This window comes from Emys orbicularis, chromosome 6 (assembly GCF_028017835.1).
Source record: "Emys orbicularis isolate rEmyOrb1 chromosome 6, rEmyOrb1.hap1, whole genome shotgun sequence".
Lineage (NCBI taxonomy): Eukaryota > Metazoa > Chordata > Testudines > Emydidae > Emys > Emys orbicularis.
This window is the reverse complement of record NC_088688.1, coordinates 135613848-135631223: the sequence shown is the minus strand read 5'-3', so window position 1 is coordinate 135631223 and position 17376 is coordinate 135613848. Positions and strand designations below refer to the sequence as shown.

The 17376-nt window shown below is 49.8% G+C and overlaps 1 protein-coding gene across 1 annotated transcript in view; it reads right to left on the bottom strand.

The window, feature by feature from the left end:
• Positions 1–1909: 1909 nt before the first annotated feature.
• TSTD2 (thiosulfate sulfurtransferase like domain containing 2) overlaps positions 1910–17376 on the bottom strand; it is a 28872-nt gene continuing 13405 nt past the window's right edge. Inside the window, exons 7-10 of the mRNA XM_065406328.1 lie at positions 13543–13661; positions 12722–12880; positions 4295–4433; positions 1910–2162 (exon numbers count right to left, since the gene is read on the bottom strand). Of these exons, the coding sequence (XP_065262400.1) occupies positions 1936–2162; positions 4295–4433; positions 12722–12880; positions 13543–13661 (644 nt within the window). The 3' untranslated portion in view covers positions 1910–1935. The remainder of the gene's footprint in view (positions 2163–4294; positions 4434–12721; positions 12881–13542; positions 13662–17376) is intronic.

The window sequence follows — 17376 nt, the reverse complement described above, 5'->3', positions numbered from 1 at the left end:
AACAATGTCAGAGAAGTCAGGCCTTGCTGTGGGATTTAACACAACCAGTGCATTAAATTAACATCAAATCTAAGTCTGCTGCAATGCCTTCCTCCCCCCGCTCTGGAAAGGGAGAAGGTCCCTTTACAACCTGCATGGAAAATAAAATGGCTGTAACTGACAATAAGCAACTGTAGAAACGGAGTGTGATGGGGCAGCCCCCCACACTAGCATGGATGGGGTCAAGTGGCAAGAGAGGCCAAGGAGCCTTAGGCTGCACCTGCTGGGGAGCTACGGGGCAGTGAGCCTGGTGGAGATCACAGCTCACCCAGGCAGGAACAGGTAGGGGAGGAGGGGGTTGCAGGGAGGTGAGCCTGCAGGCACCCTCCCTGGTACAAGTGGGACAGTAGGCGCGTGACAAAGGCAGGCTTGGACACAGCCCAGGGAAGGAGGAGCAGTAAAGGGTGACAGGGACAGACCTGACGTGCTGGGCTGAGGGTCCCTGGCTTGGAGGCTGGTGTAGAGGGCAGGCCTAGGTTCCCCTACCAGCCCGTGCAGGAGTGGCGCAGGCAGTGCACTGGAGATGGAGACGGCCTGAGCCTTTGAGGAAGGGAGACTGAGTGACCTGACCAGAGGGCTAAGCCATGAAGGCTGCAGTGAAAGTGACAGAGGCAACAGGCTGAACGACCGCCAGACAGTGGCGAACTAGTTCCCCAGATGAGCCACAAGGAGGCGCTGCCGAGCAGTGAGTAGCAGACCCTGTGACACTGAGCAAAGGGTTTTTTAAAAGCCATTGTCAGGACCTAGCCACTGACTGACTTTACCGGTACAGATGGGGGCATACGTTTCAAAGGGGAAACAGCAGCAGCAGAACTACACAGTCTATGCCAATAAGTGTAGCAGTACCACTCTGGATCCATGGAAATGCATTTAACCCCCTCGGGCTACACGGCTCTTGTGTGTCCATTGCGCACAATCACGTGGGGACTCCACACACCACCACTCCTACTCCTACGGTGCTCGTTACTATTTACATCATGCCCCTGTGCTTTCCTCAGCAAATGGCTGCATTTCAATGCATTTCAGAACCCCGCCAGTTTTCTGCAGCACACACAGCACAATGCAAGTCCTGGGCTCAGGGTTGGATCTTGGACATTTAAAAACTCAGTCACGTGAATTCCCTTCTGCATGGTAGGACATGGACACTGACTGCCACGAGAGAGGGGCAGTGAGTGGGTTATACTTCTCCCTCTTCCCACACAACATGCCCCGCCAGATGAACATGCCTGAGGTTGTACATGGCCATTGAGTGTCGCCAGCTTTTGCTCTGATGAAGTCGTGGGTCCAGCTTCTGGTCTCACACCTGCTGGTCGCTAGTGTAAACCCAGGGACTTGTGTAGCTAGCCTGACTTACACTGGTGTAAGGGAGAGAAGACTCTGGCTGCTGGTGTTTATGTGGAAAATAGCCTCAACCACAGTCTGCTTGTGTTCCCAGTGATTAAAAACCTGCTGCCTCCATCTCCCTAGCCGGTGCAGAGTCTGTGGGGTGGGCCCAGGACACACACACGGCTCAATGATGCTGGCAAAGCCAGCACAGACCTTACTTGTTCCTTCACCTTCTGGCTCCTGCTTGGTTGTGAGTGGCCGAATCCCATGGCATGTGCTGTAATCATCAAGTTCTCTCTGGCGCCCATCACATTGTGGGAGGCAGAACAGTAACTTTGCTGCAGTGGGAGGAATCCTGTAGCACCACTGTGGTGTTTGACGCTCTATTAATTTACACTTGGCCGGGGGTAGTTCATGGTTCACTGTCAAGTGCTAAAGAGACACTGGGGCTGAGCGATTCAAAGCCCCCTCAGGGGTCTCAATGTACAAATCCAATGAAAATAACTGGGAAGCGGGCACCCACATTCGGAAGCCCCATGCCCTAGAATGTGAGTGTATATTATTGAATGTTTAACATTTTCCTGGGACCCGCTGCCGTCTGTCCGTGCATTCACATTCCTCCTTGACCATCCATCCAGAAGGGTTTGAAGCCAGCTTGAGCCCTTTCTCCTGACAAACGGGGCAGCAAGCCGTGAATCCCTTCGCTCGACAGCTTGGGCAGGTCAGGACAAGCTGCCGGCAGTGCAGGCTGGAGCACAGTTTGTACTGATCCCAGAGCGTCCCGCAGTACCTGCATTCTGGGGAGAGGAGAAGTGGAGTTAAAACCCATCCTGCCCTGTTTATCCCACTTGCACTGGGGCACTGTGCTCTCCTGCTAGGCAATCTGGCTCTGCCTTGAGAATGTCCTGCAGTCTGGGCTGAATGGGCTGCCAAAATTCATTCAAATGGTGACCCTTCATCTTCCAGGGTATTGCAGTCTCGCTCTGGCCCTGCTTCCCTGCCCTTCCTCGTCAGAATGAGAACTAGCCCCTGCCCACAAAAGGGGCTTTTTACTTTGATTTCGATGCTAACAAGCTTAAGGCAAACTCCTTCCTGCCATCCAGGGCCCCATGCGCAGGAGCTGGCTGTCCCTAGGCAGTGGCCCGTGCCTCCCTGTGGCTATCGTGTGCAAACAGGAATGGTAGGGCTGCATTTGGAATCTGCGCTCAGGCTTTGGGGGACAGAGTCCTAAGGCTACACATCCCTAAACAACCCAGCGCACAACTTGTCCTTTACTGAGCAGCTTTCCTCCCGACTCCGCTGCACTGCTGGGAGCTAACCCTGACTAGTCCAGCGGGTAGCTGCTCACTGAGCCGTGCCGCTTCCCCTTCAGTCCCTCTTGAGCACGGCCAGGGCTTCAGAAGGACATTTGATTCCCAGCACTGAGCCTGTCACCTTCCAGATGGATCAACTTATGGCAAATGAATAAGTTGAGTCAGCTGCGATTGAGCTCAAAGTGGTTCTCCATCTAGAGACAGCAGCACCATCCTCTGAGCATAAGAAAGCCCTGACTCCTCTTCAGATGTAGCCGAAAAGCCCAAGTCCTTTGCTGGTCACCTCTCACCAGCAAGCTGGAGCCGAACAGCTGAAGCGCAACCCAGCTGGAAAGCCAGGGTGTGTTCACCCATCTTCAACTTTTACTAGCGTGAAATACAATTCTCTGGGCTGCATAAGCCTTGAAAGCCAGGAACAGCCAAGCGCCCCGTGGGCTGTTGCTACCAGGTTTTCTGGTTAGTGGAGCCGACTCCGAGTAGTGGCTCGGTCTCTAGTACTGTGCTGGCTCAGAATGGTTTGATCAGTGTCAAGGGGCTAGTCGTGCTAGCGACCTACATTACTAGCGGCTCCTCCCCGTGGGACAGTGTGCTGTGCTGTCCATGACGTCACAGAAACATTATCTCGTGGCCCCTGCCCTTCCAGCCCTGCGTGCAGACAACCTCCCCCTCACTCCTGATCACAGAGATCCCTGGGCTATTGGCGGTCAGAAACGCAGTATTAGGAAAGCATTTGTAGCGGGGTGGTTACCCGCTCCTGGCCTGAAAGGGTTAAAAGCCAGCCCTTGGAGAGGGCTGGGGCTGGGAGCCTTAGGCTGGGCTCATTGAGAGGCAGCCTCAGCTGTGGCCATGCCCCAAACAGACTCAGCTGGCCCTATAAAGGCAGGGAAGCCAGGGGCAGACAGACAGTCTCTCTCTAGTGGTAGAGAGAGAAGGGCCTGGCTGCAGGGAGCTTAACTAAGTGCCTAGAGTGGAGCAGGGCTGGGGAAAGGCCAAGGGAGCTGGGGAGCTCCAGCCTAGGAAAGCCCCAGGCTGCAGGCCTAGGGTAAGGCCAAAGGGGCACTTGGGTTGCAGGAGGCAGCCCATGGGTAGGCAGAGGCAGGTCCGAACCCCTTTGCCTGTGATGAGTGGCTGATACTGCAGTGTGCCCCAGTGAACGGGGCTAGATGGAGACTGGGCAGTAGCCAAGACTGAGGCGAAGTGGGGATAGTGGGTGGGGGTTCCCCTGGGAGGGGGAGACCCAGAACTGTGGGGGTACTGCCGGGGGCAGCACCCAGAGAAAGGGGCACCGGGGTCCTGGGAGGGACACGGGGCCAGTGGCAAGGCGGATCACCAGCCTGCAGAGGGCGCTCCAAGGCTGGGAGAGCTAATTCCTGAGGACAACCAGCAGGACGCGCCGCAGGGGTGAGTCCCACACTTCTACAGCATTCCATGGATTTTTATCTGTCCTTAAAGCAATTCAGTAGCTGGAAACAAGGCAGCAAGGCCAGCACCCCTGAGCCCAGCCTGCTCTCTGCTGCGGGTGCTCCCCAGGCCACAGTGTGCGAGCCTCTGTCCTAGAGGGCTCTGGGGTGACTCTGACAGCTCTCGTTCTGTGATCCGAGACGTGATGGCCCTACCTGCAATGACATCTTCATTGGCAGAGATGGTGTAACGTTGGTCAAACACAAACAGCTTCCCCCGGTAGAACCCATCGGGAAACTCTTCCAGGTACTTGTGGATGCCACCCTTGAGCTGGTAAACCTCCCTGCATGCAGCCTGTTGAAAACAAAGCACCAAAAACCTAGCTTAGGCTGTCCCAGCCGGCTGTGCCAGACTGCCCAGTGCACACACAGGGAACTAGACGCCTAGGAAAAGGAGCAATATCCTGGTGACAGCCATAAGACCTATGTGCCCATGGTCAGTCCCTACTGGGTATTTCTGTGGCTGCCAATATTGAATAGTGGCTGATTGACACGGGGCCAAAGGGTCACTGCGTCTGCGGTTACTGAACGGTGTTTGTGGTCTGGATTCTGAAAGAAATCCAGACCAGCTCCAGGCCCAAGAGGACACTGGGTTGAAGAACGGTCGCTGCATTATACAGTAACAGCTCTTAGGGCCAGATTCGCCCATTACTTACACCAGTTTTACACCAGTGTAATTCTAGGGACTTCAGTGGATTTCCTCTGAGTTTACACTGGTGTAAATGGATCACGCCTCATATCTCCAGAGAAAGTTTATCTGGACTGATCTCTTGCTCTCTCTGGGCAGGGGATAAGGAATAGAGATGTGAGAGAGGGAGGCTGGTCAGGCGGATGGGGTGCTAGACTAGGACCTGGGAGATCTAGACTCCATGTCCAGCTCTGCCACTGATCCATTCTGACACCTCAGGCCAGTCACTTAATCTATCTAGTGCCGCAGTTCCCTGTCTGTGAAAGAGGATAAGCCTTCAGAGCTTCCCAGGAGTCTTGTGAGGATCATGACTGTGAGGTGCTCCGATACTGGGGTGATGAGCGCATGGCACAGGGCAGCTGGCCCCGAAGGCAGTCAGCTCCCAGCCTACCTGTGCCAGGCTCTGCTGAAGAGGAGCCAGCCCAGACCCATCTGGGAATAACCAACAACCTAAGCAGCTGGGCAGTAGTTAATCAGTTAAGGAAAACCTAGGCCTTATGAAGGATGGCGTGGGCTCAGGCAGGAAGTACCCAGGGAATGAACTCCTCAGGGGAGCTGGCTAGGCAGCTGCTCCCAGAGGGCTCTCCCTAGACAACATAGACTTTGGGGAAGAGAAACGGTCCCCAGAACACAGAAAGAGAATGCTCTCAATGGGAAAACTTCTCAGGGGAGCTGGTGAGGGGGGTCACCGGGAAAGGAAACGTGCTCCTGAGTGGGAGAGGCTCTGAAAGGGAGGATGGATGCCACGTCTCAGTGAAACCTGATCCCAATGGAAGGACTTCACCAGGAAGCAGCAGGAGCCCCAGATCAGAGGAATTAATGTTCTTCTGAGAAAGGGCTGTCATAGAATCATAGGACTGGAAGGGACCTCAAGAGGTCATCTAGTCCGGTCCCCTGCACTCATGGCAGGACTAAGTATTATCTGGACCATTCCTGACAGGTGTTTGTCTAACCTGCTCTTAAAAATCTCCAATGATGGAGATTCCACCATCTCCCTAGGCAATTTATTCCAGTGCTTAACCACCCTGACAGGAAGTTTTTCCTAATGACCAAACCTCCCTTGCTGCAATTTAAGCCCATTGCTTCTTGTCCTATCCTCAGAGAATAAGAAGAACAATTTTTCTCCCTCCTCCTTGTAACAACCTTTTATGTACTTGAAAACTGTTATCACGTCCCCTCTCAGTCTTCTCTTTTCCAGATAAACAAACCCATTTTTCCCCCCAATCTTCCCTTATAGGTCATGTTTTCTAGACCTTTAATCATGTTTGTTGCTCTTCTCTGGACTTTCTTCAATTTGTCCACATCTTTCCTAAAATGTGGCGCCCGGAACTGGACACAATACTCCAGTTGAGGTCTAATCAGCGTGGAGTAGAGCGGAAGGATTACTTCTCGTGTCTTGCTTACAATACTCTGCTAATACATCCCAGAATGATGTTTGCTTTTTTTGCAACGGTGTTACACTGTTGACTCATATTTAGCTTGTGGTCCACTATGACCCCCCAGATCCCTTTCCGCAGTTCTCCTTCCTAGGCAGTCATTTCCCATTTTGTATGTGTGCAACTGATTGTTCCTTCCTAAGTGGAGTACTTTGCATTTGTCCTTATTGAATTTCATCCTATTTCCTTCAGACCATTTCTCCAGATCATTTTGAATTTTAATCCTATCCTCCAAAGCACTTGCAACTCCTCCCAGCTTGGTATCATCCGCAAACTGTATAAGTGTACTCTGTATGCCATTATCTTAATCACTGATGAAGATATTGAACAGAACCGGACCCAGAACTGATCCCTGCGGGACCCCACTCGTTACGCCCTTCCAGCATGGCTGTGAACCGCTGATAACGACTCTCTGGGAATGGTTTTCCAACCAGTTTTGCACCCACCTTATAGTAGCTCCATCTAGGTTGCATTTCCCTAGTTTGTTTTTTTCTGGTTTGACCTCTAGGGGGACCTAGACCCAAGAGGAGAGAGACCCTACCCTGGCTCCAGAAGAGAGTTCCGGAGTGCAGAAGGCCTCGCTGGTACAGGACCTGGACATAAGCGGATTTTATGGACTAAGGTTTACACAGCCCCTTCCCCATCCAGCAAGGATGCTGGGGTGGAGGCCGTTTGTGTAATATTCCACCTTTGGGTTACGTAAACTAGACCCGGCAGGGGCATTCTTCAAGATACATAAGCCTCACTGGACTGGCACAGGAGCCAGCAAACAGAGCTGTAAACAGGGGAGTTTGAGTGGGAGTTTGCAGGGGGAGTTTGGGGGAAGACTAAGAGAGGCAGGCAGAGGATCAGACAAGCTAGTGAAGGGAGGGTGCAGTGTTCTAGCAGTGTTTTGGTGCTTGTTGGGGGTTTGTTGTGCTGTGGGTGGTGGTGTTTTGGTTTGTGTTTCCCAGATTCATAGGATTTAGGTGAGAAGGCTATGACAGATACAGAGGCAGCAGCGGTAGTGACCCAAGCAGTAGCAGTAGAAGACACAATGAAGATGACTGGATGTGGAACCTGCGGCATGTACATGATCCTGGAGGGGGTACCTGATAAGAGTTTCGTCTGCATGAAGTGCTGCTTGATGGAGCTGATGGAAGAAAAGATCCGAGGATTGGAGATGCAGGTGGAAACTCTGGTTGAGTTTAGAAGGGGGTTCGAGCGGATGATGGAGCAAAAACCTGAGGAGTCTGAATGGAAAAGCTCAGACTTGCAGATGGAAGCAGGACCAAAGAACTCTGAGGGGAGAGTGCTGGGTGAGGAAAGTGGACAGTGGAAGCATGTGACTAAGAGAACCAGGCAGAGGAAAAGACGGGCTAGTGAAGGAGAAATAGAGCTCAGGAACAGGTTTGCGGAGTTGGAAAATGAAGAAGGGGCACAGCAGGTGGTCGCTGAAGGTGAGAGGGCAAGGAAGAAGAGAAGAGCAGCTAGTCCTATAAAAAGAGGGGAAGAGTCAATGGAGATAACAACACCAAACATGAGCCCCAAGAGGATACGGGATGGGTTGCGGAGGATTGCAAGGGTGAATAGGAATCGAGAGGACTTGCAGCCAGAGGGAAAGGGGATAGACCAGAGAATCACACCGTCACCAGGAAAAGGCAGGTCTACGTGATTGGGGACTCCTTACTGAGAAGAATAGACAGGCCTGTAACCAGAGCTGATCCGGAGAACAGAAGGGTGTGCTGTCTGCCGGGTGCTAAGATATGGGATGTGGACCTGAGGCTGAAGAGGATCCTAACGGAAGCGGGAAAGAATCCACTGATTGTCCTTCACGTGGGAACGAATGATACAGCTAGATTCTCGCTGGAACGTATCAAGGGAGACTATGCCAGGCTGGGGAAGTCGCTTAAGGAAATCGAGGCTCAGGTGATCTTCAGTGGGATTCTGCCTGTTCCTAGAGAAGGGCAACAAAGGTTTGACAAGATTATGACGATCAACAGATGGCTCAGGCAGTAGTGCTATAAGGAAGGCTTTGGGATGTATGGCCACTGGGAGGCATTCATGGACAGAGGACTGTTCTCTCGGGATGGATTTCACGTTAGTAGAGAGGGAAATAGACTTCTAGGATTAAGAGAGCTTTAAACTAGGAATTGGAGGGAGATGGTTGGGAGATGTCCAGGTAATCTCCACGCCGGAATTTAACATTGAGAAGGAAGAAAACAAAGTAAGAAAGGATACAGCCGTGGGTATGAGAATGGACGTAAGGAGGAAGGGTTGTGTAGATACCAGTCTAATAGGTGACACTGGCGGTAGAATGTCTGTCCCTAATCGGGTAAAGAATGTGAGCGAAGCCAAACAGCAAGAATTAAGATGTTTGTACACCAATGCGAGGAGCCTAGGTAACAAAATGGAGGAACTAGAGTTACTGGTGCAGGAAGTGAAACCAGATATTATAGGGATAACAGAAACATGGTGGAATAGTAGTCATGACTGGAGTACAGGTATTGAAGGGTATGTGCTGTTTAGGAAAGACAGAAATAAAGGCAAAGGAGGTGGAGTAGCATTGTATATCAATGATGAGGTAGACTGTAAAGAAATAAGAAGGGATGGAATAGATAAGACAGAGTCTGTCTGGGCAAAAATCACATTGGGGAAGAAAGCTACTAGAGCCTCCCCTGGGATAGTGCTTGGGGTGTGCTATAGACCACCGGGATCTGATTTGGATATGGATAGAGACCTTTTTAATGTTTTTAATGAAGTAAATACTAATAGGAATTGTGTGATCATGGGAGACTTTAACTTCCCAGATATAGACTGGAGGACAAGTGCTAGTAATAATAATAGGGCTCAGATTATCCTGGATGTGATAGCTGATGGATTCCTTCACCAAGCAGTTGCTGAACCAACAAGAGGGGATGCCATTTTAGATTTGTTTTTGGTAAGTAGTGAAGACCTCATAGAAGAAATGGTTGTAGGGGACAACCCTGGTTCGAGCGATCATGAGCTAATTCAGTTTAAACTAAATGGAAGGATAAACAAAAAGAGATCTGTGACTAGGGTTTTTGATTTCAAAAGGGCTAACTTTAAAAAATTAAGGAAATTAGTTAGGGAAGTGGATTGGACTGAAGAACTTGGGGATCTAAAGGTGGAGGAGGCCTGGAATTACTTCAAGTCAAAGTTGCAGAAACTATCAGAAGCCTGCATCCCAAGAAAGGGGGGGAAATTCATAGGCAGGAGTTGTAGACCAAGCTGGATGAGCAAGCATCTCAGAGAGGTGATTAAGAAAGAGCAGAAAGCCTACAAGGAATGGAAGATGGGAGTGATCAGCAAGGAAAGCTACCTTATTGAGGTCAGAACATGTAGGGATAAAGTGAGAAAGGCCAAAAGCCATGTAGAGTTGGACCTTGCAAAGGGAATTAAAACCAATAGTAAAAGGCTCTATAGCCATATAAATAAGAAGAAAACGAAGAAAGAAGTGGGACCGCTAAACACTGAGGATGGAGTGGAGGTTAAGGATAATCTAGGCATGGCCCAATATCTAAACAAATACTTTGCCTCAGGCTTTGTCTTCACTACCCGCCGATCCGGCGGGTAGCAATCGGTCTATCGGGGATCGACTTACCGCATCTAGTGAAGACGCAGTAAAATCGATCCCTGATCGCTCTGCCGTCGACTCCGGAAATCCACCTCGGCAAGAGGCGGCAGCGGAGTCGGCGGCAGCGCGGCAGCGGTCGACTTTCCCGCGTCCTCACCGCCAGGTAAGCCGACCTAAAATACGCAACTTCAGCTACGGTATTCACGTAGCTGAAGTTGCGTATCTTAGGTCGGACCCCCGCTGTAGTGTAGACCTCGCCTCAGTCTTTAATGAGGAGCTTAGGGATAATGGTAGGATGACAAATGGGAATGAGGATATGGAGGTAGATATTACCACATCCGAAGTAGAAGCCAAACTCGAACAGCTTAATGGGACTAAATCGGGGGGCCCAGATAATCTTCATCCAAGAATATTAAAGGAACTGGCACATGAAATTGCAAGCCCAATAGCAAGGATTTTTAATGAATCTGTAAACTCAGGGGTTGTACCGTATGACTGGAGAATTGCTAACATAGTTCCTATCTTTAAGAAAGGGAAAAAAGGTGATCCGGGCAACTACAGGCCTGTTAGTTTGACATCTGTAGTATGCAAGGTTTTGGAAAAAATTTTGAAGGAGAAAGTAGTTACGGACATTGAGGTCAACGGTAATTGGGACAAATTACAACATGGTTTTACAAAAGGTAGATTGTGCCAAACCAACCTGATCTCCTTCTTTGAGAAGGTAACAGATTTTTTTAGACAAAGGAAACGCAGTGGATCTAATTTACCTCGATTTCAGTAAGGCATTCGATATGGTTCCACATGGGAAATTATTAGCTAAATTGGAAAAGATGGGGATCGATATGAAAATTGAAAGGTGGATAAGGAACTGGTTAAAGGGGAGACTACAACGAGTCGTACTGAAAGGTGAACTGTCAGGCTGGAGAGAGGTTACTAGTGGAGTTCCTCAGGGATCGGTTTTGGGACCAATCTTATTTAATCTTTTTATTACTGACCTTGGCACAAAAAGTGGGAATGTGCTAATAAAGTTTGCGGATGACACAAAGCTGGGAGGCATTGCCAATACAGAGAAGGACTGGGATATCCTACAGGAAGATCTGGATGACCTTGTAAACTAATAGGATGAAATTTAATAGTGAAAAGTGCAAGGTCATGCATTTAGGGATTAATAACAAGAATTATTGTTATAAGCTGCAGACGCATCAGTTGGAAGTAACAGAGGAGGAGAAGGACCTCGGAGTATTGGTTGATCACAGGATGACTATGAGCCGCCAATGTGATATGGCTGTGAAAAAAGCTAATGCGGTCTTGGGATGCATCAGGCGAGGTATTTCCAGTAGAGATAAGGAGGTGTTAGTACCGTTATACAAGGCACTGGTGAGACCTCATCTGGAATACTGTGTGCAGTTCTGGTCTCCCATGTTTAAGAAGGATGAATTCATACTGGAACAGGTGCAGAGAAGGGCCACTAGGATGATTCGAGGAATGGAAAACCTGTCTTATGAAAGGAGACTCAAAGAGCCTAACCAAAAGCAGGCTGAGGGGGGATATGATTGCTCTCTATAAATATATCGGAGGGATAAATACCAGGGAGGGAGAGGAATTATTTAAGCTCAGTACCAATGTGGACACAAGAACAAATGGATATAAACTGGCTATCAGGAAGTTTAGACTTGAAATTAGACGAAGGTTTCTAACCATTAGAGGAGTGAAGTTCTGGAACAGCCTTCTAAGGGGAGTAGTAGGGCAAAAGACATCTGGCTTCAAGACTAAGCTTGATAAGTTTATGGAGGGGATGGTATGATGGGATAGCCTAATTTTGGCAATTAATTGATCTTTGATTATTAGCGGTAAATATGCCCAATGGTCTGTGATGGGATGTTAGATGGGGTGGGATCTGAGTTACTACAGAGAATTCTTTCCTGGGTGTCTGGCTGGTGAGTCTTGCCCACATGCTCAGGGTTTAGCTGATTGCCATATTTGGGGTCAGGAAGGAATTTTCCTCCAGGGCAGATTGGCAGAGGCCCTGGGGGTTTTTCGCCTTCCTCTGCAGCGTCACTTGCTGGAAGATTCTCTGCACTTGAAGTCTTTAAACCATGATTTGAGGACTTCAATGGCTCAGACACAGGTTTGATACAGAAGTGGGTGGGTGAGATTCTGTGGCCTGCGTTCTGCAGGAGGTCAGACTAGATGATCATAATGGTCCCTTCTGACCTTAAAGTCTATGATTCTATGATTCTACTGAAAGCCCACTAGGGGAAAGTGAGGCCGAGACGTAATTGTGACACTGCACCAGGCTGCCATGGGGTGCTCCAGGGGCAAGGGGACCCCTGTTACAGGGCAGTGTAAGCGTATGAATATACATTTGTGGCCAAGAGAACGAAGCAACACAACAGGAAGGGGGAAGGTTACCTACACTTTGAGCCTGGGCCTCAAGCTTCTCTTCCCAGAAAACAGGATCCTGGAAGTACCTGAGTCTGTCCTCAGCTGCAGGAGGTGCATGTGTGTATATGACATGCCTCTCTACCCAAGCAGGAAGTACACGGAGTTACCCAGCATTCCTTGCACAACAAACCCAGGCTCTACATAGGTCAGACTGTAAAAGGAGAGGTGGGGGGGGCTGAAAATTGAGATGCCCCCCCATTGCGATTCTCATTGGACAGGGGGCTCCAACCTGGAATGGGTGTTTTGGGCACAAGCCTTCTGCCCTTCTTCTGATTCCCACCAGACATACAAACACGATGGGCCTGACACTCCATCCACCCTATAGAACACAACTTCACCAACCAGCAACAGAAAAAGCCACCCCATATAGTCCTTCCCGGGCTGGGCAATGACTGCCCCAAGCCCCTGACCCACGTGCCCCCAGAATGGCCCCTCACCTTGGTCCTGAGGTAGGCGGAGCCGCGCTCACAGCGGATCCCTCCTGTACAGTACATCAATATGCGCTTGTTTTTAAAAAGCTCGAGATTGTCGTCTACGTAGCTGGGGAAGTAGCTGAACTTCCTGATGTCTGGAGCCAGGCAGCCCTGGAAATGACCCTGTAACAAGAAGAGATGGCTGTGTGATCGACAGCGCTGGAGAAAGGGGAGAGAACCCTTTGGGCCTGACCCTCCAGGTCACTGCAGCTACTTTGGCTCCTCTAAGGGTATTTAGGCACCTAACTTCCACTGATTTCAATGGGAATTAGTTAAGCGCCTAAATACCTTTGTGCCTCACAGCAGCTGGAATCTGGTCCTATAGCCAAGACATCCTACCCTGTCACCCCAGTGTGAAGGGATCCACCGAGACTCCTCCCTGCAGCTGGAGGATGGGGACTTGGTCAGGATGTCTCTCTGCTGCACTATGGCCAAGGCAGGGTGGGCTTTGGCTGGCTCAGCTAGATTTCAATGGCTTTTCTCTGTTGTTAAAGCTTTGGCGTCCCCCGTCTGTTTCACGTCAGACTACACATGCTGCTCCATGCTGCAGGACAGTGTGCTGTGCGCTGCGCTGTAGGACCACCCCTCAGCACGGCCCTGAGAAGCCAGGCAGGTCCTTTGCTGCTTGGGGCGACGTACCATTCGTGAACTGGCACCAGGAGAGAGCTGCAAGGTAGCATGGCAATCCCTTCCCCTCAGTCACATCACCCACACGTGCGGACAGGGTGAAATGATCCCCCCAGCCACCACCACCACCCCGCAGGGAGCAAATGCACAGCACTTACTATTTTACTTTCATAAAAGTTCCTGCAGTCCAGTAAAATGGTGTCGCTTTGTGCTTGAGGAGCCTGAGATAAATATTTTTCTACTTCTTGATGAAATTCCTCAGGGGATAAATGGATTCCTAGAAATAAAACACCACATGGAACGAAGCTCTTAAAAGCTGAGCTGATTTGCAATTCCGCTTGGCCTCCCCTCTAACCCAGCAGTGACCCATGTGTATGACAAGCTTCTCTGGGAAGTGAGCGCTACTGAAATGTCAGCTGGTCTCAGCCCAAACATACTGGGCACATTTATCTGTGACATCACTCCACAGGCTCAGTGAATGAACAAATGCATCACAGCAGGAGTCAAGGGCACTAAGGATGCCAAGCTGTCATCTGTCTTAGAGTGGGCTGGGTGGAACAGCAGTGCTGATCCTCTGCTGCCTTGCCCAGTCATTTACACCCCTCGTGTGCAAAACACTGGCCTGCTGACTGGTGGCCTTTTACACTCACTCCACCGGGGGTAAATGGTGACACAAGGTGCAGGGCTGGGGAGGATCAGGCCCTGAATGGTCTGGGCCAGCAGGGTCTGAACAAAGGTCGCACAAAGGTATCCCCACCTGCCACCTCTACACTAATGAGCCTGTCCTAGAGGAGGTATCAAGAAGTGGCTCACGCAGAGCCAAGCTGCTCTGTTAGGTCAATGTAAGCCCAGACGAACTCCACTGCTCTCCACAGCATCTCCGAGCAACAACACCCCTGGGGGTCATTTGTCTTTGTAGAGGGCCCCGTCACATCTAAGGGAACAGGCTGGCTCGCCTGCCCGATGGCGCCAAAGACTGGATAACAATGCCATGTTTACAGAAAGCTACCTTGGGGGGCAGCACACGTGCTCATGAAAGGTGTTGCATTGTCAGCCTTGGAGAATGAAGCAGATCAGGCTGGCTCAGCAATCAGTGGCTTGGCTTAGTGAGCAGCTCTGTAGCTTTATTTGTAATGTAGATGTTTATAGTGATTCAAGTCTACAGACTACTGGGGCCATTGTCCGCAGGCAGCGCCTTATGCTTTTCGGACATGTCGCAAGGATGCCACGAACACCATTCTCCGGGTGGCTTGTAACATCCGGGATAAAATTCCACCAACCGAGGGGTGGAGGCGGCCCAGAGGCAGACCCCCATTGGCAGCTGGTATCAAGCAGAGTGCCCCAAGGGTCAGCCCTGGGGCCGATTTTCTTCATTAATGATCTGGAGGATAGCGTGGATTGCACCCTCAGCAAGTTGGCAGATGACACTAAACTGGGAGGAGTGGTAGATATGCTGGAGGGTAGGGATCGGATACAGAGGGACCTAGACAAATTAGAGGATTGGGCCAAAAGAAATCTGATGAGGTTCAACAAGGACAAGTGCAGAGTCCTGCACTTAGGACGGAAGAATCCCCTGCACTGCTACAGACTAGGGACCGAGTGGATAGGCAGCAGTTCTGCAGAGAAGGACCTAGGAGTTACAATGGACGAGAAGCTGGATACGAGTCAACAGTGTGCCCTTGTTGGCAAGAAGGCTAACGGCATTTTGGGCTGTATAAGTAGGGGCATTGCCAGCAGATCGAGGGACGTGATCATTCCCCTCTATTTGACATTGGTGAGGCCTCATCTGGAGTACTGTGTCCAGTTTTGGGCCCCACACTACAAGAAGGATGTGGAAAAATTGGAAAGAGTCCAGCGGAGGGCAACAAAAATGATTAGGGGTCTGGAGCACATGACTTATGAGGAGAGACTGAGGGACATGGTCTGCAGAAGAGAAGAATGAGGAGGGATTTGATAGCTGCTTTCAACTACCTGAAGGGGGGTTCCAAAGAGGATCTAGACTGTTCTCAGTGGTAGCAGATGACAGAACAAGGAGTAATGGTCTCAAGTTGCAGTGGGGGAGGTTTAGGTTGGATATTAGGAAAACTTTTTCACTAGGAGGGTGGTGAAGCACTGGAATGGGTTACCTAGGGAGGTGGTGGAATCTCCTTCCTTAGGCTTGACAAAGCCCTGGCTGGGATGATTTAGTTGGGGATTGGTCCTGCTCTGAGCAGGGGGTTGGACTAGATGACCTCCTGAGGTCCCTTCCAACCCTGATATTCTATGTGTGATTCCTGCACACCCACTTCAGGCCCTGCTGAGACACACCAATTAAGTACCAAATAGCTGCTGCACAGGATGGAACTCCTGTGCAGTGAATGGGGGAAGCCTGCCCTGAAAGAAAAAGGATGGTTCTGTGCCTAAGGTACTGGACTGGCTATGGCACTACCTGACTTTGCCACACACTTCCTGTGTGAGCTACTGTTCTACTGCTGGAGAACAGGAAACACAGAGGTTACGTTTATTCCATGCTCCTGCTACCTCAAGCTGATTAGTGTAAACCGTGGCCCTGCTCTTACACTGGGATCTTCTAGCACAGACTCCTGCACCTGGGCAGAGCCCCAGTGAAACAAATGCAACTCAGTGGGACATTCAGACCCTGATCTGCAGAATCCCAGTGAAATAAACAAGGGACACCAGACATATAGGGCTGTATTAGCAAGTCATGGTGCAGGATCGGGACCTAAATGTTCTTTTGCGTCCCATTTCTTTCACTGTCCCTCGCCGCAGGTACAGAGTGTGACAGTCTGTAGCCCTATGTCCACCTCATTTTCAAGACCATGATACATTATGTACAAACTATGCCTTGTAAGGTATCATCTGAAAACTCAGCAAAGAGTCCTGTGGCACCTTATGGACTAACAGACGTATTGGAGCATGAGCTTTCGTGGGTGAATACCCACTTCTTTGGATGCATCCGAAGAAGTGGGTATTCACCCACGAAAGCTCATGCTCCAATATGTCTGTTAGTCTATAAGGTGCCACAGGACTCTTTGCTGCTTTTACAGATCCAGACTAACACGGCTACCCCTTTGATATCTGAAAACTCATGATTTGTTGATCTTTATTGTCATGGTAAAATATATGTGGCAACATTGCATGTAAAGTTGTAAGATTCTGCTATATGATATTACGAAGACATATTTCAAATCTGGGAAAGTAGCCACAAAGCAGTTCCTCAGAGACAAAAGGCAAAGTGATGTCTCAGCCAGGTGTCAATGAAATCAAATGGACCATCATCTGGGAAAGCAGCCATTTTTGGGCAGGAAAAAGGGTGTGAGCAAGAAATTTACATCTTGGAAAAGAAACAGCTGGACGTTCCCATCCCTACAGACTTCCTGTCTCCTGAACCCCAGCTGGAGATGATTCTCCAAGAAAAGGAAGGGATAAGAATGGGGGAAGATGCCCTCAAAGATGTCTCCCTTCATCTCTAGTCATGGCATTGACAACACTTGAAGGACGAAGGAAGCATCACTGGACTGGGGAGAGATCCTGGCTGAGAGGAATTCAGCCAGCAAGGCTGGTATAACAGGTGAGGAGAGAGACTTTTGCTTTGAATTCACTTAGCTTGTTAAGTTGGGTGTTAGTTTGTGTTTTACCTTTTATTTCCTTATAATCAATTTTGACTTTCATGCCTCATTACTTGTAATTGCTTAACATCTCTCTTTCTGTCGTTAATACATTTGTTTTACTGTTTCATCTAAACCAGTGTGCTTGGATTGAAGTGCTTGGGAAACTCCATGTGAGGTAACAGGATTTGTGCAAATCATTTTCTATTAATAAAATGACGGACTTTATATGAGCTTGTGTTGTGCAGGAGGGAGCTGAGCAGTACAAGATGCACATTTCTGAGGGAAAGTCTGGGACTGGGAGTTTTCTGCTGTTGCCCTGCAGTACAGTCCAAGAGTGGCTGGCCATGGGACTCGTACAGTATAGCTGGGAGTAATTTACAT